The 22,555-nt window shown below is 48.2% G+C and overlaps 2 protein-coding genes across 2 annotated transcripts; one reads left to right on the forward strand and one right to left on the reverse strand.

Moving 5' to 3' along the window:
* The first annotated feature begins 204 nt into the window (after nt 1–204).
* Nucleotides 205–7,568, forward strand: FAM83H (family with sequence similarity 83 member H). The gene is made up of 4 exons (XM_058033213.1): nt 205–651; nt 1,990–2,154; nt 2,470–2,594; nt 4,690–7,568. Exons 1-4 carry the CDS (start codon nt 205–207, stop codon nt 7,334–7,336), a joined length of 3,384 nt encoding a protein of 1,127 aa, XP_057889196.1. The 3' UTR covers nt 7,337–7,568.
* On the reverse strand, nt 7,484–22,513 carry MAPK15 (mitogen-activated protein kinase 15). Its single transcript, XM_058033228.1, has 13 exons — nt 22,430–22,513; nt 19,210–19,308; nt 18,872–18,901; nt 16,692–16,782; nt 16,429–16,559; nt 15,480–15,643; nt 13,831–13,970; nt 13,367–13,424; nt 12,470–12,607; nt 12,144–12,249; nt 11,440–11,731; nt 11,055–11,197; nt 7,484–9,672 (listed from the first exon to the last, which is right to left on the reverse strand). The coding sequence occupies exons 1-13, from the start codon at nt 22,496–22,498 to the stop codon at nt 9,466–9,468; spliced, it is 1,668 nt and encodes a 555-aa protein (XP_057889211.1). The 5' UTR covers nt 22,499–22,513; the 3' UTR covers nt 7,484–9,465.
* Nucleotides 22,514–22,555: the final 42 nt, after the last annotated feature.

Consider the following 22,555-nt stretch of genomic DNA (forward strand, 5'->3'; position numbering starts at 1 on the left):
CTCTGTGAAGGTAATGGTTAAGTGACTCACACCTCTGCCTAATTTTAGTCTCCCGTGCCTTTGAATTGAACTTTCTCCAGCATTGCTCCATGTTGTTTTAATCTCTGCCTGTGCTCCCTGCGGAGGATGTGTTGGACGCGTTGCTGTCATGACACTGCCGCCTCTCAGGGATGTTTCTGTTTCCCTCCAGCTCTCCCTCCCCCGATGGCTCGTCGATCCCAAAGCTCCTCCCAGGGGGACAACCCCCTGGACCCCAACTACCTTCCCCCCCACTACAAGGAGTACTACCGCCTGGCCCTGGATGTGCTCACGGAGGAGGGCAAGGAGAGCTACCAGCGCTTCCTGGCCGAGGAGAACGCCCCGGATTTCCTCTGTGCCTCCGAGGTGGAGCACATCATCCAGAACCTGCAGAAGCCCCAGTATGCCAACCAGGAGGGCAGCACAGACACGGCGGGGGACAACGACATGGACGGCTCCTCCGGGACTTACTGGCCCATGAACTCAGACCTGGCCGTGCCTGAGCTGGATCTGGGCTGGCCCATGGTCTTTGGCTTCAGGGGAACGGAGGTGACCACGCTGGTGCAGCCGCCCCCGCCAGACAACCCCAGCATCAAGGAGGAGGCTCGCAGGATGATCCGGGCAGCTCAGCAGGTGAGTCAGGGAGAGCCCGGCCAGAGCAGAGCTAAAACCACACCTGTGCCAGAGAAGCATCAGGAGGAGAATCATAGTGCAGTGGTTTGGGTTAAAGCTCATCCAGTTCCACCCCCCTGCCATGGGGATGGACACCTTCCACTAGCCCAGCTTGCTCCAAGCCCTGTCCAACCTGCTCTTGGACACTTTCAGGAATGGGACAGCCAGAGCTGCCCAGGGCACACTGTACCAGGGCCTGATCACAGGGAACAATTTCTTCCCAATATCTCATCCAACTCTGCCCTCTGGCAGTGTAAAGCCACTCCCCTTGTTTTGTCACTCCAGGCCCTTGTCCAAAGTTCCTCCTGAGCTCTCAGAGCCACTTTAGGCACTGGAAGGGGCTGTAAGGTTTTCCTGGAGCCTTCTCTTCTCCAGGCTGAGGAACATCAGGTCCTCTGCTAAGTCCCTGAACTCTGCTTTCAGAACCTGACAGAGGAGCAGGGTGATCCAAATCCAGCATTGACTGCATCAAAGCTTGTCTTTGCTCTGCTGTCATGGCACCATGTCCTAGGCCTTGCTAAAACACACCAAGAGTTCACAGAGTCCCAAAACATTAGAGATTGGAAGGGGCCTCTAGAGCTGGTCCTGTGCACTCCCCCGCTCAGAGGAGGTCACTTAGAGAGGGTCACTCAGGATGTGTCCTTGAGCGTCTCCAAAGGTGGAGACTAAACCTTTCTGGACAGCCTGTTCCATGCTGATGGTCTCCTTGCAGTCCCAGAGGCTTTTCTGTAACTGATCTGTAATTTCCTGTGTTTCAGTCTGTCCTTGTCCTCCCACTGGGCACCACTGAGAAGAGTTTTCTCCTTCCTTACACCCTTCAAGTATTTCCATCACCCATCAAGTATTTGCACTCAGGGAGCTGGGAAGGACAGGAAGGTGAAGCTGTGAAGCTGCTTTCCATAAAATCAGCACATGGATTCAGCTGAGAATGGCTGCCTGAATGCTGGCCAGGAAGTTACCCAAAAATGGCACGGGGATGTTGGAGTGGAGGGACCAGCTCCACACACCATCCAGTGTGATTACTGGCCAAAAAATTGATGGAATTATTGGATTGATGAGTCGGGAAGCACACAGGGAGGTTTCCCCTCACCTGCATACACAGTACATGCACGTTCCTGGGCAGAAATTCTCCTTCCAGTTTGGGGCCCACAGTGCTTAAGGGGACCTTTAATTGGGATGTTTCCTGTTTGAGAAGGAAGCTGAGCTGGGGACAGTGCAGCTGCGGGGTGTGAGAAGCTGGGATACACGGTGGGTCAGGGCAGCACAGGGGCTCATGAGTCCTTCTGCACCCCTTGCCAGGTGGTGGCCATCGTGATGGACATTTTCACCGACGTGGATCTGCTGTTTGAGGTGCTGGATGCTGCTTCTCGCCGGGTGCCTGTCTACATCCTGCTGGATGAAATGAACTCCCAGCTCTTCCTCGACACAGCTGCCAAGTGCAGAGTCAACCTCAACTACGTGGAGGTGAGCACAGACCTGCCCTACCTGATGGGTGTCCTGAGGGGGCGTGTCCTGCACACAGAGGGCCAGTATGGCAGGAAACGCCTGACAAGGGGCAGAACCTGGTGAAAGATGAGGTGAAGAAAGTGAGGAGAGCTGGCACGACACGGGCTGAGGGCTGGAGAAGTGCTGAGAAAGGGGTTTGTACATGGCTGTGTGCAGGCAGAACCACTGGAGCTGGATAACCCCAGTGGGGCTGGATGGGTTAAAGGAGGCAGGGAAGGAGGGCAGGGGAGGGAATGAGGGTCCCATCTGAGTCTGTGCCTTCCTGGTTTGCAGTTCCTGAGGGTGAGGACGGTGTCTGGCCCAACCTACTACTGCCGCACGGGGATGTCCTTCAAGGGGCACCTGAAGGAGAAGTTCCTGCTGGTGGACTGCATGGTGGTGCTGAGTGGCAACTACAGGTGAGGAGCCCTGTCCAGCTCACAGAGAGACACTCAGGGGCTTTGTGCACGGGGCTGGCTGCAGAGGAGCTCAGCTCCCATCCGATCCCCAGGGACAATTTGCCATAGCATGAGGAGTGCAAGATTTGCATCTTAGCCAGGACCAAATGAACTTGGACCTCCACTCACAGAATCATCAAATCACAGCATGGTTTGTGTGAGAAGGGACCTGAAAGCTCATCTTGTTCCACCCCCACATGGGCAGGGACACCTTCCACTGTCCCAGACTGCTCCCAGCCCCATCCAGCCTGGCCTGGGACACTTCCAGGGATGGGAGCTTTTCTGGGCAGCAGAGAGGTGGATGGTTTTAGTGGGGGTGGTTTTAGTTAGGATTGAGAGCAGCCATGAACACATTACCATCCTTTTGGGAATAACAATCTTACCAGCTAAAACATTAATTTCTGGCAGAATAAATGTTTTTAGTGAGTTGCAGTAGAAGAATTTCTCCTTCACATATTAAAAGGGTGATGGGGAAACACCTGTCATGCTCTGAGAATGTAATCATAGAATCACAGAATGGTTTGGGTTGGACAGACCCTAAAGCTTATATGGTTTCTCCCCGCGCTGTTGGCAGGGAAACTTCTAGGCCAGGTTGATCCAAGCCTACCATAAGTCGCTTCTCATGGTGGAGGTTAAGCAAATAGAATTAGGGGTATTTAAAACCACAGTATATGAAGAAAAAATGGTAGAAATCTGATTAAAGTGCACATTCCATGACAGTAAGATTTCACTTTGGTTTTTTTCCCTGATATTTGAAAAGAGTTACTCACATTTGATGCTGTACCAAACAACTAACTGTTCCGATTGGATCATTTCTTGTTTATGAGAGCATCCAGTAAATTGTTCAGGACTGCTTCTGCCACACTCCCATGTGCTTTGGGCTTTCCAATATTGTATCATTCCTGAAGTAGGAAGTTGTGGGAGCATTCAAGGGGAGGCTCACCAAGGCTTGGAGCAGCCTGAGCTAGTGGAAGGTGTCTCTGCACATGGCAGGGGGGTGAAACAAGGTGTGATGGTCCCTTCCAACCCAAACCTGTCTGGGATTCTGAGAGACTGGCTGGTGAATTGGTAAAGCAGCGTTTTGGCACTGCCACATGGATATCAGGGACACAAGATTTGCTCACTGAGCAAGGACACTGAGTAGCAATTTTTTGGGAAAAATACTCCATTTTGCAGTGGAGGTAGATACACCAACTGAAGAAGGCCTTGAGCACAGACAACCCAAACCAAACTTCCTTCACATAAGGAATTAAAAAATCTGTGGGGGAAAAAAAAGACAGCAATTATAAGGGTTTTGGTTAAGCCCAGCAGGCAGCCAAGCCTCACAAAGGTCCCTCATCATTCCCAGCAGGATGTGGTAGAGAACTGTGAAGGTGGGAACACTCCTGGGTTGTGATACAGTTTTAACAGCTGCGTCAAACCTGCAGACACAGGCAGGGCAAAGTAAGAGATCCTTCCCTGCTTCCCATCGCTCAGCAGACGGGGAAAAAAACAGAGCTTGACCTGGGAAGATGAACGCCATAACACTGAACATCTTCCTTCCCCATTTCCAGCCCAGCTCCTCTGTTCAGTCCCCTCAAACTGTGTGGGTGGAAGGGCTGTGCCACCCCAGGAGTAAGACCTTGGGTTTGTGTTTTCAGAGGTTCTTGTCAGCACATCTCCCAGCCTCTGGGGTGCCCCTGACCGGTGTCACCTGCCAGGTGCTGAGGGGACACACTGACTGTTGTCCAGGTCATTACTGACAGTGCTAAAAACAGGAACACGTGCTTCACACAAGGACTATCATCAGCTCACTCTGGGTGACATGACTGACTGGCTTTTTAGAACAGAAATCATTTACTGCTTTGTAAAATTCTCTGCAAAGAAGTGATCCCAAATCAATCAAGCTGTTAGGTTTGGGAACAGTCATGTGTAACACAGCTGCAAGGGAATTGTCTGCCTTTATTTTGCCCTATTTCTGCCCAAACAGAAAATTTAGAATTTGCTTCAGGTGAGCAAATGTTTTAATAAAAACAGGTACAGCTGAGTTACTCCATCGCTTCTGTTCTCTCTTCAGTTTCATGTGGTCCTTTGAGAAGATTCACAGGAGCATTGCCCACATCTTCCAGGGTGAGCTGGTGGCCAGCTTTGATGAAGAATTCCGCATCTTGTTTGCACAGTCGGAGCCTCTGGTTCCTCCAGCCAACGTCCTGGCAAAGGCAGAGAACACGTTTGCCCTGGCTCCCTTTGGCAATAACATGCCCTTCTTCCCCAAGAAAGGGCCCTTGATGTTCCAGAGGGACGAGAGCCTCTTCCCCTCCTTCATGGACAGGGTGGATCCCGACAGGTACTTCCTGTCCAATTTCCGGCGGGACGACATGCTGCGGCACACCGTGGAGGGGTCGGCCATGCGGATGTACAAAAAGGTGGAAATGGAGAATTCCCAGATGGATCCCGTCAGGGGCTTCCTCCGTTCCAAGCAGCTGGAGCTGGACGCTTTTAAGAGACACAGTTTTGCAGAAGGAACGTTTGAAAATTTTGCTTCTGCCAAGCAGTACACCCGGCAGATGTTCATGAACAACATGGACGAGTTCAAAATCCAATCCAGTCATTTCCAGAAGGACCAGTTCTACCAGTACCAGTTTGAACAACCCCATCTTCCTGGCAGACCTCAGGGATTCTTTGAGAGGATTCGAGGGGGGAGGCCGGGATTCAATGAGCTGGAAGACTATGGAGACGGACCCCGATACCCTGAACTGGAGCCCAGTTATTCACAGGAGGGTTTCCCCCTGCGGCTGGACTACGTGCCCTCCAATTCTTCCAGGGAGGTGAGACACGGCTCCGACCAGCTGAACCCCGCGGGCAACGGCCCCATGGGAATGATGCTACGGAGGCAGAACATCGGACAGAAATTCATTTGCCAGACTTCTCCCACGCAGAAGCAGAGCCTGGAGCAGCGCCTGTTCCTGCAGGACAAGGATGAGGAGCAGGATGACGACAAGAGCACGCAGGAAAACAGAACGGGCTTGCGGAACTGGAGGATTTCCTCGTACCTCAGCGCGTACCAGTCGGAACCAGAGGAGGGGCTCCCGATGCCGATGGAGTCCGAGGCGTACAACGATGCTCTGGGGGATCCCCTCACAAAGCACCCCACTGACCTCGTCCCAGCCTTCAAACCCCCCACGCCCTTCAGCAGCAAACTGGGAATTGACAGTGCCAAGGAATCTGCGGATACTGATAGAGCAGGTGAAGAAACCTCCATCATGAAACCAGATGCCTTCAGGTCCAGGATAAATCCCTTGATCCAGAGGAGCTCCAGGCTCAGGTCCTCTCTGATTTTCAGTGCTGCCAAATTAGATCAGCCCAACACCACAATAGAAAAGGTGCAGATGATCCAAAAAGAGCAAATGTCCAGTGAGTTAACAAAGGACAATGAAACCATCAAGACGGCTGCCTCCTCCAAAGTGGCTGAGCTGCTGGAGAAGTACAAAGCTGTGGGCAAGGACATGGAACGGGGCACGGTCACCCACACCAAAGCTGTTTCGGGTTACCTACAGGAGGAATCTCAGAATACGGAGAAGAAATGTACCAAATCTGTGCAGTATAAGATTCTGGAGAGCAGGGTGCTGGACTCCAAAGACTCCTGCAGTACTTACAAGATGCATGGAGATTTGGACAGAGCATTTGGAATGGCCTCATCCACCCCCCAGCTTGGGGACGCGTTGAGTAAAGATCCCCTGGGACATCTTGGCACTAAGGTGGACAAGTTGTCATCCCGGTTTTACCCCATCGAGAACAAACCTCCTCTTCCAGAGAAGGAGAGCCTGATATTTGTAGGAGACACTCAGAAATTGGCTCTCCCAGAGAAGAAGGACAGAGTGACCTTCAGAGAAGACTCTCCAAAATTAGTCAACACAGAAATTAAGAAACCACAGGTGAGGACAAGTACTACATCCTCAGTTCTAGAAAGCCTGTCCAGAAGTCAAGGATCTGACAGCTCTCTCAACAAATCTGAGGAAGACTGTTCAAAACAAGAGCAAAATCCCATGGAGTTTTTAAGAAAAGGGTCACTACGGCTGAAGCAGTTTTTGAACCCAAAAGGTGAAAAGAAATTGGAGGAGGAACCTGCTTCTGAGAGTGGGAAATGTGACAAGCAGGCAGTGGTGCTCAAACGATCATCCATAGGGGACTGCCAGGAAGCAATGGAGGAAGAAAAACCCCCCAAATTCGCAGCCCCACTGCCCCCCAAGAGCAGCCAGACAACGCAGGGGAGGTTCCCGTCCTCCACAGCCAACATCCTGTACAGCAGCAACCTGCGCGACGACACCAAGGTGATCCTGGAGCAGATCTCTGCCAACAGCCAGAAGAACAGAGCCGAGCTGGCCAAGCAGCTGCCGTCCACCAGCAACCCCGACCTCTCCAGGTCCACCACAAGCTTGGAAAGAAAAGGGGAAAAGGAGAAAAGCTGCAACATCCACAGGTCGGAGAGCTTTGGGAGCCAGAAGCGGAACCTGCAGCGGCAGCCGTCGGAGGACAGAGACACCCTCCTCAAGAAGATGGAGAACATGAGGAAGGAGAAGCGAGTCTACAGCAGGTTTGAGGTGTTCTGCAAGAAGGATGAGCACACGAGTCCCAGTGAAGAGGAATATGACACAGATGCCAAAGACAAGAAAATGGGAAAATTCATGCCCAAAATCCTGGGGACCTTCAAGACCAAAAAATGATCCTAGAAATCCTATTTAATTCCATTTAATCACTGACTGTCACAGGGAAACGAGGAAGAAGCTTGTCTATGATGGCTGCAAACCCCAACGGCAATGCTCTTCTTCATTAGTGAGCAGAAATGTATCCAGCGTGAGCCTCCCACGGCACAGTTTGCTCAAAAGTCAGGTGGTATCAAACCTTATCACAGTATGTTCCAAATAAAACAATTAAAATGCCAATGTGCTTAAAAAACAAGTCTCTGTTACTGTCCAAACTAAGTGATAGTCTCTGTTAAACCCGAGGAATATTTTCAGCAGAAAAAAAAACATTCAAATTTCAGAAAAAAAAAGAAAACCAGAAAATTCAGACTTGAGTTTGGGCCAGAAAAGAGAAATACAGATGCACACACACAGGTATTAACTGGAAAAAAGTATTTAAAGCTCAGTGTTTTCTCAGGTGCAGTTACACTTTTTCTGTATCTCACAATGAATCAGACACAGGAGGCACCTTTTTGAAGGTTTGCATACAAAAAATATTTGTAATCAAAGTTCTGGCCTTATCTGTGGTTCTGATCTTCTCCAGCTTTTGTGTTTACTGAGCCTGCGGGGCCTGGTTTGTTCCCTTGTGTAAAGGGAATTATCTGCTTTAGGGGTTGAGCTCAAAGAAGCTGCTGAGGTGCTACTGATGGGGAAGGGCTTGGCTTTAGGAGGCCTTTTCAGGTGAGTCTCAGTTTAAATAAGCATCCAAAGTCCTGCCTTGGCCAAGCAGTGTGGAGTTCATGAGGTGACAGGTCTGGAGCAGATGAGAGAGCTGGGGGGAATAACAATCATTCATCACAGGCAGAGTAAAACCTCAGGGACAGAGACAAGAGCTTCAAGTTAATGAGGAAAATGTATCCAAAACCATCACTGAAGCAGGAATATAAAGTTTCCTGCAGTCCCACTGTAGACTGGCTACACCTTTATGACGTCTCAGCAATAGTACCTCATGAAACTTTACTTTCTGAAAGCAAAACCAATAAAAATGACCAATTATTCATTGAAGAAGACAGCCCTACCAATAGGCCGTTTCCCTCTCAACACAGCAAATGCTGCTTGAAAGACAAAGTTTCTGCAGTGCAATATAAAGGATTTATTATTAGAATATTACGTACTAGAGAAGCTGTTAAATATTATAGGAGAACGCACCTGTATTTCAAATTATTTTAACAAAACCAGACCATAATGAATTCTGTTCATCTAGCCTAGAACAGTCATAGAAACAAGTGAAGGGCTGTAAGATTATCTGTGGAGAGTTAGGTCTTCAGAGAAGTTACCTGTTCTGCTCAAAAGAATATCCACCATTTAGGCAGACTGCTGAAGAATGCTGGGATGGGTTGGAAAGGACCTTTTAAAGGTCACCCAGTCCCAACCCTGCCTGCCATGGCAGGGACACCTCCCACTGTCCCAGGCTGCTCCCAGCCCTGTCCAGCCTGGCCTGGGGCACTGCCAGGGATGCAGGGGCAGCCACAGCTGCTCTGGGCACCTGTGCCAGGCCTGCCACGCTCATAGGGAAGGATTCCTTCCCAACACCCCGTCCATCCCTGCCCCTGGCAGTGGGAGCCATTCCCCTTGTCCTGTCACTCCAGGCCCGTGTCCAAAATCTCTCTCCAGCTCTCCTGGAGCCCCTTTAAGGGACTCTGAGGTGTTCCTGGAGCCTTCTTTCCTCCAGGCTGGATACCTCCTGTTCTCCCAGCCTATCTCCAGAGCAGAAGGACTCAAGCCTTCAGAGCATTTTCTTGGCCTTGCACTAGGCCTTGCTGAACTTCAGGAGGTTCCCATGGACCCTGAATATGTCTAAAAACCACTCAAGTATCAGAACAATGCAGTTTTGCAGTTTTCTATGGTTTTTGCAGTAATTCAAACAAGGAGTGTGAAGTGGCAGCGTTCACTGCTCTCAGGGTGTGAGAGCAAACACGCTGAGTCCTTGCCTGCTGAGACTGGAAGGCAGAGGAGTGGGATTCCCTTTCCCATGAGCTTGTTCAGAGGAGAGAAGGACATGGTCCTGAGCAGTGAATAAAGCATTTCCTCCTGCTGTGCTCTCCCCTGCTGCTCTTGCCCTGTCAGGGCTGAGGGATGAGCTGTGCTTCACCTGCCTGGAACATCTCCAGTCACTGCTCAGGGTTCTTGGAGGCCTTTGCTATGGGAAGGCTCTGCAGTGCAGATTTACTGATGGTTCCATAGGCCTGCGAGTAGCTGCCCATGGATGCCCTTGGGTCACCTGCAGCTCCCACATTTGCAGTGATCTGGAACATCTTTTTACTGGGCTTCAGAAGGGGACGAACATCCTTGCTAGGACACTGAGGGTTTCTGGGATTCTGTGTGAGAAAGAAAAGCCAAGAAAAGTTAATAAGCCAGAATCAGCTGTCGAGTGCAAATAGGACACAGGTTTGGCTTTGGTCAGTACTATCCTCTCAGGAAACAAACACAAACTCAGGGCATGTGTAGGCTGATCTCTCTCTTCTGCTCTTGTCACAGATAATAGGTCAGAATTCCCTAAAGATCCTTCCAAATGCATTGGTCATGTCTACACCTGCATGTGCAGCAAGCTCCACAATCTCATCCTGGGGAATTGATGGCTTCTTTTTCTCTGAAAACATTTTGGAAGGGATTCCAAATCAGAGGGGCTGAAAGGTGGAAATGCTTGAAGGTTTCTGACAGCCTGGACTAGTGGAAGCTGTTCCTGACCATGGCAGAGGGGTGGAACCCCCCTTTTAGGTGCCTTCCAACCCAGGCAGTCTGTGATGCAGTGAATTTGTGCTGCCTCCTTCCATGCCCTTCCTTTGTCACAAGGTTCCTCCATCACCTCTGCAGGTGCCAGCAGGCAGCAGGCAGCCAGCTCAGGAAGGAAAACAGCAGGAGCAAGAGGTCATTAAAGCACCCAGTGAGGGGGAGGACTTCTCCAAGGAAGCATGGCCAAAATCAGGGAAGAGGAGGAGCAGAGAGGACAGGACTGACGCCCTCACAGCTCAGCAACAGCAACTCCTTAGATCCACAGAATCATGAAATCAGAGAATCACTAAAAGCCCTCTGGGCTCATTGCGTCCAGCTGCTCCCCCAGCACTGCCAAGGCCACCACTGAGCCTTGTCCCCAAGTGCCATTAAATCTGTTAAACCCCCCAGGGGATGAGGACTCCAGCACTGCCCTGAGGCAGTCTGTGCCAGGGCTGCACAGCCCTTTGCAGGTGTTTTTTTTCCAATATCCAACCTAAACCTCCCCTGGAACCACCTGAGGCCATTTCCTCTCATCCCATTGCTGTTTCCTGAGGAGACCCTGACCCCACCCGGCTGCACCCTCCAGTCAGGGAGCTGCAGAGTGAGAATGTCCTCCCTGTGCCTCTTCTCTCCACAGCTGCTGCTGCAGCTCCAGCAGCTCTGTTCCCCCAGCTCTCTTCCCTTCTCTGGGCACACTCCAGCCCCTCCATGGGGCTCCTCCTTTCTTGTTGTGAAGAGCCCAAGCTTGCCCCCAGGGCTGGAGGTCCCTCAGCAGTGCCAGCACAGGGGATGGTCACTGCCCTGGCTGTCTGGCCACACCGTGGCTGCCACAAGCCAGGTGCCTCTGGCCTCTTGCCCACCTTGGCTCATGTTCAGCTGCTGTCATCAGCACCAGCAGGTGACCCTCTCCAGCTTTCTGGAGCACTACAGGGAGTTGCTGTGACCCAGGCTAGCACAGCTAAGGGCTAGAAGTTAAGCTACTCACATTGTAAAGGTTCTGCACACTTGTAGGAGAGAGCCGAGTGTTTGGCCATGTGATTTGTCTCCCTAGTTTCTCATTGTTGGGGATTCTGGACTGTTGAGGTGGTGCAGAACAGTTCCTGATCCCAGCACCAGGATTTGCATTTCCTGCAGAAGGAAAAACATGAGAGAAAGTAGGAAAATCAGCAGAACACATTGACTGAGGCAGAGACAGTCCCGTACTCAGCACTCATTCACCAGTGTTTTGTTCTTATGTCATTTCCCTCCCACACTTCCAGCCCCTCATCTCACCATGCAAATTCCCCTCATTTATTTTACAGCACTCATACTCTCTTCCCCACACAACAGCCCAAGGTGTGTCACACCCCGGTGTAGGAGGTGGTACCCACTCTGCACAGTGGTGTGTGTGATGGGGTTGTACATCATCACACTCATCTGGGATCTCTGCCCCAAATCCTTGCCCTGGCTGGGCCCTGCAGGCTGGGCCCCAGCTGAGGCTGCAGGGGGCACATGTGGAGGGTTTGGCACAGGGGGTGCTGGCTCTTGCTGCCCTTTCCTGGTGGGTGCAGCCTCTGAGCTGACACCTGGCAGAGCTGTGCTGCACTCAGACTGGCTCAGCTGAATGTTTTCTCTCTGCCCGGGCTCCTTTGGAAGGCCCTTGGACTTCTTTTCAAGGATCATCTGCAGAACAGAAAAGCTACTTAGACTTAACACAGCAATACAGCAGAAAAATAAAACATCAGAACAAAGAAGAATACTTATAAATATCTGCAATTTATTTTGCAGGGTAAGTAACAAGTATAATTTTGCAACTAGATGATCTTTAAAGTACCTTTCAACCCAAACCATTCTGTGAATCTTTCTCAGACATCATACTTCAGAGATTTTTGTTTGCCCTGTGGGAATTTTACATGTAAAGGTCTCTCAAAGATTAGGACAGTATGGAACTGATCAAACACCGGTGTAACTGTGCCAGCAGGTACAGAAAACCCAGGGGAACACAGAGACAAGACAATGACAGAATTTGGTAAGTGTGTGCAAGAATGGCAGGTTACCTGGAGGATTAGGATTTGGGAAAATAGCATGAAAGTACCTCATATAATTTATTTCTATATTCTGCCACAGACAGCTGGACATCATCACCCAAAGGAAGGATCACATCAAAATCCAAAGAGGGCTCCCTGGAAGGACAGTGGAATCTGAGGGAATGAGAACACATCATGTAATTCACTGACTGGAAACAGATTATTAAAATTTAAACAGGATTGTTAAACAAGCTCATGTAAATAGGGTTGGAGAAAATAAAGAATTAGCTTTGCCATTTTTTCTGTAATGCATTTAAAGAAAATTTGAGCCAAGGGCAGGTTTGTAATGCCTCAGAAGGCATCAGGGGAAGCTGCACACTGGTGTCACTCTCACCTGCTCATGTAAGGATGCTGCAGAGCCTCCTCTGCTGTGAGCCTCTTGTCAGGGTTAAAGACCAGAAGTTTCTTCAGCAGATCCAAGGCAGGCAGTGGAGTGGAGGGTGGGAAAATCTCCTCAAATGCCACTCGCTGCCTAGAAGTCAGAAGGAAATTATACAAGCTCTCAGTGTCTAATTTCCAGAGAAGGCAGGAATGACAGCTCCAGGATCACGCCAAGTGTGCCATAATCACTGAATCTTAGAATGGTTTGGCCAGGAAGGAACCTTAAAGCTCATCACTTCCCAGCCCCATGATCCTGCAAATGTAGACCTCAGATTATAGAAACATACTTCTCTGTAATTTACAGAGAAGATAAAATTAAAAATCTGGTTTTGGATTTTAAAATCCCAAATACAATTGTGAACATAATGAAGAAGAAAGTATCATGAAAAAAAAAATCAGTTTTAAGCATCAAATCTTACTCATATTTTAAATAATTTTTATTTAAGGAGACAACTCAGAGCCCCTTCCAGTCTGTAACAGGATCAACGGCAGCTGGAGAGGGACTTTCAACAAGGGTGTGGAGTGACAGCACAAGAGGGAAGGGCTTCCCACTGCCAGAGGGCAGGGTTAGATGGGATACCGGGAAGGAATTACTGCTTGTGAGGGTACTGAGGGACTGGAAAGGTTTCCTGGAGAAGCTGTGGCTGCCCCATCCCTGGAAGCCCAGACTGGATGGGGCTTGGAGCAGCCTGGACCTGTGAAAGGTGTCCCTGTCCATGTCAGGGGGTGGAATGAGGTGAGCTTTGAGGTCCCTTCCCACCCAAACTGTTCTGTGGTTCTGTGAATCCTGGGTCCTACATTAGATGATCCACATTAGGTGATTAGAGACCCACAAACACCTCAGGCTTACCTGGAACTCATGTGCTTAATAACTGAGGCCTTGTACTCCGACTGCAGAGCCAAAATATCTGCAAGAATTAAAACATACTGTTACTGCCAAGATGAGGATTACCAGAGCTGCACAGTTTATGAAGGAAAGCCAACATTTGATATTAATGTAGGAAATTATCCACACAGAACTTGGTCGGAGATCTATGGAAGGGGGATGGAATACTTATGAATTTTCTAAGTTGATTTTTGAATTCCTATTTATTAATCATACACTTCATAAACTTGCATTCTCACAGCAACAGATGCAGAGCACCACGACATCTGAATTTCTGATTTTTTTTAACACTGACATTCAAGATGAGGATTTTAATTCCTTTGGAAAGGTGCCAGAATGAATGAGATTCCTCCTTCCCTGACCCAGCCAGGCTGCTTTCTTGCACTGAAGCCCTTCTCTAGATCCCTCTCCCCACAGCAGGGTCCCACCTTCTGGGGACGGGGCAGGGATGACCCTCAGGATCTGCTCTATCTGGTTCATTGTTGATGTTCCAGGAAAAAGAGGCTTTCCAAGCAGCATCTCTCCAAGAATACAGCCAATGCTCCACATGTCCACACCCTTAGTGTAACTACAAACAGGAACAGAACAGACGTAGGATTAAATCAAGCAAATATTTTCCTGTACCTGGTATTCACATCACCTGCATTGATTTATTCGCTAGAAAGCGTGCTTGGTGACTTCTCAAATATAAATGCTCACAGGTTTGAACTATAAATTGAATAACATTTGGGAATCATGAGACTGGCAAGCATGAAACAGAAAGGAGATTTATCCTTCTCAAAGTCTAGTCTAAAAAACCATAAAAGGAAATACGTTACAGGGAAGTGCTAGAACAAGGTACTATATTAAAGGTAATGCCAGAACAAGGTATTATACCCTTTTCATATGACCAAGAATGAAGATACACATTGTTCTTTGGTCATAATGCACATACAGAGTAGTCACAATTACTTAAAAATTACATTTTTAAGCAAAGTAAATGCCAAACAGTGGGTATAAGACAGTTTGCAAAACATCCACACCTAAAATTCAGGATAATACCCCGCATCTATTTATTGACTTTTCTGGCTTTGAATATTTAATTTTTAAGGAAAGGACTAAGCCCAACAAACAGGCAGCTGGTTTAAAATTTGATGAGGGAATATTTCGTGAAGGTCTTTCAAAAAGCACTGCTTCAGTTTGGAAAAGAGGATTCAGGTTCTCAAGCAGATGTTGGAAAGTTGTGTGTTTAAGGGAGAAGACTTAAGTCTGGTGGGAGAAAAGGGGACAAGCAGATGAGCTGCTCATGTATAGCCACTGACACTCTAAGAACACAGTGTGAAAAGTGCATCTTATATGGCTCTACGCAGATATTTACCATATGTATTTTGGTGTATTGATTAGTAGTGCTGTATTAACATTTTAATAATAAATGTAGTCTTGTAATTAAAAGGTAATTTTTGTAGTTAAAATAAGAACTATGTTAGTGGGATTTTTTTAAGAAAGGAATGAGGCACTCGCACCAGATAGCACCTAAATCTTTCAGAGAAAAAGAATTTATTGCCCTCTTATCAGAAGAAACTAACTTCTTCCTGCCTCGAAGGCACTGTTAGGATTCAGAGGAAGAAGCTGAGGATGACCAGACAGAATCCTGTATTTGAATGGAATTTATGCATCATGTATGAAGTGTATGAATATGCAACAGGCTATTGTTTTTAAGGGTTAATCCTCTGTTAATGTGGGTCCTTTTCGGGCTTATTTTGCCCAGAAAGAAGTACCTGGACTGTCCGTAACTCTTTGTCTTTATTGTCTCATATTGTCCTAATTCAATTTGTCCAAATTATTATTACTCTAATTGTATTACTACTTTTATAACCATTTTATTACTATTAAACTTTTAAAATTTCAAAAACAAGCGATTGGCGTTCTTCACAGCAGGAAGGACATGTCCACCTTAAGAGGTTTTTGTGTTGCAGAAGTTCAATGGTACACTGAGAAAGCAGACTGCTGACATGACACCGCATCTGGCGACACTGACGATGGAAAGACTGAAGGCTTTCAGACAAAGGAAGGTGCGAGTGAGTGAGCAGGGACTCACCGGCGGGAGGCCAGCAGGATCTCGGGCGCTCGGTACCAGCGCGTGGCCACGTACTCGGTGAGCGCGGGGCCGGGCCGGGGCTCCCCCCGCTGGCACAGCGAGCGCGCCAGCCCGAAGTCACAGAGCTTCACCCGGCACTGCGCATCCAGCAGCACGTTGGAGGGCTGCGGGGGACACGGCACAACCCGTCACCTCTGGACAGCAATCACCAAGGCTCTTTTCTAGTCTCACACTTGTACATGTCTTCATACTTCTCCTACCGACATAGGCTGGGACAGCTGGGGCTGTGGGGACAAAAGGCTCCAGGGGAGACCTCAGAGCCCCTTCAAGGGGCTAAAGGGGTGCCCAAAGTGCTCGAGAGGGCCTTTGAAAACAGCCTGGACAGCACAGGGGGGAATGGCGCCCCACTGGCACAGGGCAGGGTTAGGTGGGATATTGGGAACTGGCAGAGGCAGGGTTAAATGGGCAGGGTTAAATGGGATATTGGGAACTGGCAGAGGCAGGGTTAGATGGGATATTGGGAACTGGCACAGGGCAGGGTTAGATGGGCAGGGTTAGATGGGATATTGGGAACTGGCACAGGCAGGGTTAGATGGGATATTGGGAACTGGCAGAGGGCAAGGTTAAATGGGATATTGGGAACTGGCACAAGCAGGGTTAGATGGGATATTGGGAACTGGCAGAGGGCAAGGTTAAATGGGATATTGGGAACTGGCAGAGGGCAGGATCAAACAGGATATTGGGAAGGAATTCTGCCCTGTGAGAGCAGTGAGGCCGTGGCACAGATTGTCCAGGGAAGCTGTGGCTGCCCCAGCCCTGGCAGGTGCCCTGTCAATGGCAGGGGGTGGGAATGGGCTTTGAAGGTCCCTCCCATCCCAAAACAATCTGATTTTATTTAGTGTTCAACAGAAAACTGGGGTAAAGAATACAGACCATGACTGAGGTGTACCTTCTGATCCCTGTGAATAACATTCCCTGAGTGGATGAATTTAGTTGCCTTCAGGAGCTGGTAGAGAATGTAACACTTGTGGATGTCTTTCAGCAAATTCCCCTTCTTAATCACAGCATGTAAATCAGTCTCTGTAATACATCAGTAATATACTGACATCAGTAAATATCAATAGTACCATGAGCATTCACTATCAAAGAGGTAACAAAGATAACTCCTAAGAGAGGCTGGGTTTGTCTGGCTGCTGCAGTGCTGGGTCTCACCCATGGACTCGAAGATGAGGTAGATGTCCTTGTCATTCTCTGCTGGGATAACATCGAGCAGCTTGATGATATTTGGATGTTCTCCAAACTCCTGCACAGGGAAGAGACCCAGCTGTCAAAATCATATGTTTTACTGTGAATTAGAATTATTGTGGCATGAAAATAGATCATAGCTGTCACCAACATTGATAGTTAAAACCCCAAACAATCAGAACATGTCAATCTGAGGGCTGGCTCAGACACTCACAGGCTGCACTGAGGAACTGACTGCATGGAGATCACTCAGAGATACTTGAACACAGGTAACACAGGTAGCACACTGCAGGTGGAGGCCAGCCTCACATTTCTGCAGACTGACACTGACATTTCCCATGACTGACATTTGACAGGCTGACATTTCCCACGACTAACATCATGGGATCTTTAAGTTCATCCCCAGCTTTATTTCTCACTTCCGTGCAGCCAGGGACACCGCAAACACTTCACAATACTGTGACATTTTATAATGTGTAACATCCAGGAAAGCTCCCAGAACAACACATTCACCTGCAGCAGCCTGTGGAAACACACCCACAAGGCAGTGAGACACAGCCAGCCCATCACACACTTGTTTTCATTCTGAGCATAGCCACGATACCCATCCAAATGATCTAAAGAAGGTTTTTACCCAAAAGAGGGTATTGTTCTAGAGATGCAGCTAAATCTGGACAGTGTTACTGGAGTGCTGTTTAAGAAGGAAAATTCCACTGTCTCACACTGCCTTGCCCTGGAACTGATAACAGAAAGTCATGACAAAACTTCAGTTTGTACTAAAAAACCACCTTACCTAGAAAAAAAAACCTTGTTAGGGCCAGTTATATTAATCTTTGCTTAAAGAATAATAATGCTACTAATACACCTACCAAAATGACATTCTAAAATTGGCCTAAAATACACCTGTAAACTACAACTGAACAGCAAACACAAAAGCTGCAATGACCACCAGAGCATCAGCGAATCATTCACACACCAGACTCTACAGTGACTTCTCAATTAGAATAATTGAGATACACTACATAAAACAATAACCCAGTCCATCAAATGACCTCGTGATCAACATCAAGACTGAACAAAACAATTATTATGCACAGGCAAACAAATTAAGACAAACAGGCAATTAAGAATAACGGAGTATTTTTCACATCTTTTCCTTTCTGAGCCCTCAGTCTTCAACCTCAAGAAAGAGGTTTAAAATAGCAGGGGAAACTAAAATTCTTAAAGTCTATTGAGCACCAGAAGTTATGGAAGTATGGGCTGAGCAGCACATTAACTTCCCTCTCCCTGCCCTCCTCTGCCAAGTGACTCCTCCTTTCCTTCAGAAGAAAGATCCTTTTTTCCCCTGCTCCTACTCCATCCATCCATTCCAGGAGTGCTGCACCTTCAGAGATGATCAAACTTCCAAGGTAGTTAATTTCTAAGGAATGTTTATATTTTTAGCTTTAAAGTTTTCAGTTTCTATTTCAGGCTTCAAGAATGACTAAAATGTTAAAAAAATAATCTCTTTCCTACTTAAACTTGGCAGTCTTAGGAAATAGCTCTTCTATGAGCCCTGCCTCACTTGTGTCCTTAGAAAATAATAATTTATAACAACATTATTCCAAAATATTGGAAACATGTAGAAACATGCTAAGTCTAAGGAGGAGTGGACAAATAACTGGAAAGCCACTGATAAGATTAATTATATGAAAACAAGAGTAGTGTTAAGTTATTCCCTGCAGAACTTCCCTTTTTCTTTTGGTTAGGTTATTTTAAGTTATTAAATTGCTTATAGCATGATGGAGGAAAACAATTTTGGAGTGTAAATCCCTCTCCCACCCCAGCCATCCTCCAATTACAGCAGTTAAAATGTAAGAGAAAATAGTTTCTATCCACAAAGCAGCAATAAGTGACAGAAGGTGCTGATGTGCTGTGCAGCTAAAACTGCTAAAAATGGGGAAAGAGTAAAAACAAGTCCAAATGGAGAGTGTTTTATTCAGGTGGGTTCACCCTGAAAGCTTCTTTGCCAAGATGGTGAAGAATAGAAATTAAAGACTTACCAACACTAATCAATGATTGCTGCATTTTGGAAAACAGTGGGAAGAAAATACTTGGACATCAGAGATATTAAAAAAATCAGAGAGGAGGGGAAACATGGACATTACCTGCAGGAACATAATCTCTCGAAATGTTCTCTAGAAATAAAGAAAAAACAGTTTATCGTCACCTCAAGAGAATAGCAGAACAGAGAGGCAGCTCAATGACAGGGTTAAATCCACTCCTCTTTTATACACGCCATGATACACAAAGCTTGATGTTTATTGCTTGTTTTTTATACATGCCATGATACACACAGCTTGATGTTTATTGCTTGTTTTTATCCCAGTATAGCTGCAGACTGTATTGTTATGTGCATAATTATCATCTTTCAGAGACAGAAGTCCTGAAAATACCTATGGAATCCCACCACGTCTCAGAACACATCAGGACCGTAATTTCTCACCTGAGCATCTGTTCTGTTCCTGAAAGCATCAAAAATCTTTTTAACAGCAACTGTTTCTCCTGTCTGGCGGTCGGTTGCTCTCCAGACGATGCCATAGGCCTGTGGAGAGGCAGGACAGGTGAGAAAAATCACAATTTATAACAACAAAAGTGCTGGCAGCTGCATGCAGCCTGGGCTGCCACGGGACCAGGACGGGCTCAGGGAGGGACTGGAGCAGGAGCAGGAGGGATGGGAGCCACGTGGAGGACAGAGAGACCAGGCCAAGGAGACAGACTCAGGACACACACTGAGAGGGCTGGTGTAAGAGCCTGAATGAGGGTTCTGGGACTCCAGGCAGCTCTCCAAAATACAGTTTATTGCATACAAAATGCAGTTTATAGTATACAAAATGCAGTTTATTGTATACAAAATGCAGTTTATTCCATCCAAGGTGTTAGAGCAGTCCAAAGTCGTGGGCAACAGAGCTGTGCCAACAGCTGTCAGCTCAAGCTTCATGCAGGCCTGGAGACCCTTTGGTTTTGGTCACAATGCATTATAGACTTTTCTTTGCTGAGCATCTTAATACAGTAGAACCAACCTATACCTTAACTTTTATCTACAGTCTATCATAACTACTGTAATTACCATATTCATGTTACTGTTCTCCAGTCACTAAAAGTTAGTACATTAAGTCTAAGCTAGAAGTTGTTTTTCAGTTTTCTTGCAGTGGAAAATTCTGAGACCTTTTTTCTACTTGCAGCTTTGCTGATTTGTTTGCCTGTGCTCTCTTTCTGCTTGGTAAAAACATCTTCTTGTTTGGAGTGGGTTTATCCTTTGTTCTAAGGCGTAAAAACCCCTTCTCACTAACACACCCTTTGCCTTCTTGGTTATCCAGTAAGACTGGCTCAGCAATTCTTTTCTTCTATATCAAAACTTGCTTCTATCTCTATTCCTTCATCAGACTCAACATTTAAGAATCTTTCTGCTAAGCACACATATCTGAGAGACTTTTCTGTCAAACTTTCCTCCTTCCCAACAGGTTGGGGTTGTGCAGCCTGGCAAAGAGAAGGCTGCAGGAGATTTTAGAGCTGCTTCCAGCGACTGAAAGGGCTCCAAGAGAGCTCAGGAGGAACTATGGACAAGGGCCTGGAGGGACAACACAACTTGGAAGGGCTTCCCACGGCCAGAGGGCAGGGTTTAGATGGGATTTGGGAATAAATCGTTCCCTGTGAGGGTGGTGAGGCCCTGGCATCAGCTGCCCCAAGAAGCTGGGCATGGGATGGGATAATGGGATAATGGGATGGGATTGATGGGATGGGATGGGATGGGATGGGATAGGATGGGATGGGATGGGATGGGATGGGATGGGATGGGATGCGGTGGGATAATGGGATGGGGTGGGACAATGGGATGGGATGGACAGGCTGAGGCCAGTGGTGCACAGGTCAACAAGGCCAGGATCTTGCTCTTGGGTCACAACAACCCCCCGAAACGTGCCAGGCTTGGGAGCTGAGCAGAAGGACTGTGTGTTTTCCACCTCCCAGAGGGGCTGGGAAGCTGGGAAGGACTTGGTGGTGCTGGTGACAGTGGCTGAACATGAGGCCAGGTGTGCCCAGGTGGCAAGAGGGCAGTGGCACCTGGCTTGTAGCAGCCATGGTGTGGCTGGCAGGTCGAGAGAGATCATTGCCCACATCTGGCTCTGGTGAGGTTCCCAGCTGGAGCACTGCCTCCAGCCTGGAGCTGCTCAGCACAGGAAGGACACAGAGCAGTTTGAGCAACTGCAGAGAAGGGCACAGAGATGCTCCGAGGGTCCAGGGCTCTGCTCTGCAGCCAGGCTGGGACACCTGGGCTGCTCAGTCCAGGGACAATTCACTGTGCTCCTTCAGAACTGAAAGGGGGTGGTAAAAATGATGGAGAGAGACTTTTTACCAAAGTCTGTAGTGACAGCATCCCAGAACTGCTGAGGGTGGAAAAGCCCTCCAAAACCATCGGGTCCAAGCACTAACACAGCACTGTCAGGTCCAACACTAAACTTTTTTTTTCAATTAAGAGCTGTGTTGTCTGTTAAGGGAACGGGAACTTCTACTTGAGTTTTCCCTATTCTGCATGACTGTGATCCTTGCAAATGATGATTACTCAGTCTCACTTGTGGTACAGATCCAGTTTTTTCATTTTAGGCCATAGATTTGAATCTGGACTTTCCACAGCCTAGGAGCAGATTTACCTTTACACAGAGGGATCACATCCTGCTCAGAAATGCCCATTTACTGTTTAAATACTTGTACAAAGCAGAAGAGCAGCAATGTATGATCCCGGTGATTAAACACTCATGTAAGGACATCGAGGAGGCTTGCCCCAGTAGCATGTGTGGTCCTGGAGCATGGCACCAGGACCTTTCCCCCCATCAGACAGTACAAACAGTTGTACAAAGTGCCTCAGGTAAGTGGTACAGCACTACCCTGCTGGCAACTGCAAAACAGCCTCGAGTTGTGCCAGGGGAGGTTTAGGTTGGATATTGGAAAAAACTCTTCTGCAAAGGGCTGTGCAGCCCTGGCACAGACTGCCTCAGGGCAGAGGGGGGTCCCCATCCCTGGGGGGTTTAACAGATTTAATGGCACTGGGGGGGACAGGGGTCAGCGGTGGCCTTGGCACTGCTGGGGAGCAGCTGCACTGCACAGGCTCAGAGGGCTTTTCCACCCCAGTGACTCCTTGACCCTGCGAACATAATGAGGAAAATACTTAAATACTCAAGTAAATGATAGCAAAGAGCTGCCAGAATAGTAAAGCAGATAACTTGGAAGGGTTTAGAGACTGTCTGAGGAGACATATCTTAGAAATTGCCATTGGCTTAAGTTTAAAAATACATTTTACGTAGAAGATATGACTTGATGCAGCATGATCTGAAGTGATGGGGTTACAGTAAATGTAGAAGGATTTGGCAGGCATACAGAGAATGTACTTTGAGACTCAGATCTATTTTACTATTTACTTTTTACAGTCCCCCGGAATTCCCCGGGATCACCTGGAGCTCCCACAGGGCCCTGAGGGACAGACAGAGCTCCCACGGGAGCATGAACTCCCAAACACCCCCTCAGCTGCCCCCGGCGGACCGGAGCCCTCACGGTGCCCTGAACTCCACACGGGCCCCCCGGGCTCTCACGCGCCCTCCGAGCTCCCGCGACCACCCCGTCTCCCCCAGGCCGCCCCGGCTCCCCCAGGCCAGCCCCCGCCAGGCACTCACCCCCTTGCCCAGGCGCCTTTTGATCTCGTACTTGCGGCACACGAGCGGCTCCACCTCGGGCGGGCTCATGGCGGCGCCTCCCTGTTGGTTCCCGCTGCTATGGCAACGGCACCACGCACCGCGCAT

Source organism: Melospiza georgiana, chromosome 1 (genome assembly GCF_028018845.1).
Source record: "Melospiza georgiana isolate bMelGeo1 chromosome 1, bMelGeo1.pri, whole genome shotgun sequence".
In the NCBI taxonomy this organism is placed as follows: Eukaryota; Metazoa; Chordata; class Aves; order Passeriformes; family Passerellidae; genus Melospiza; species Melospiza georgiana.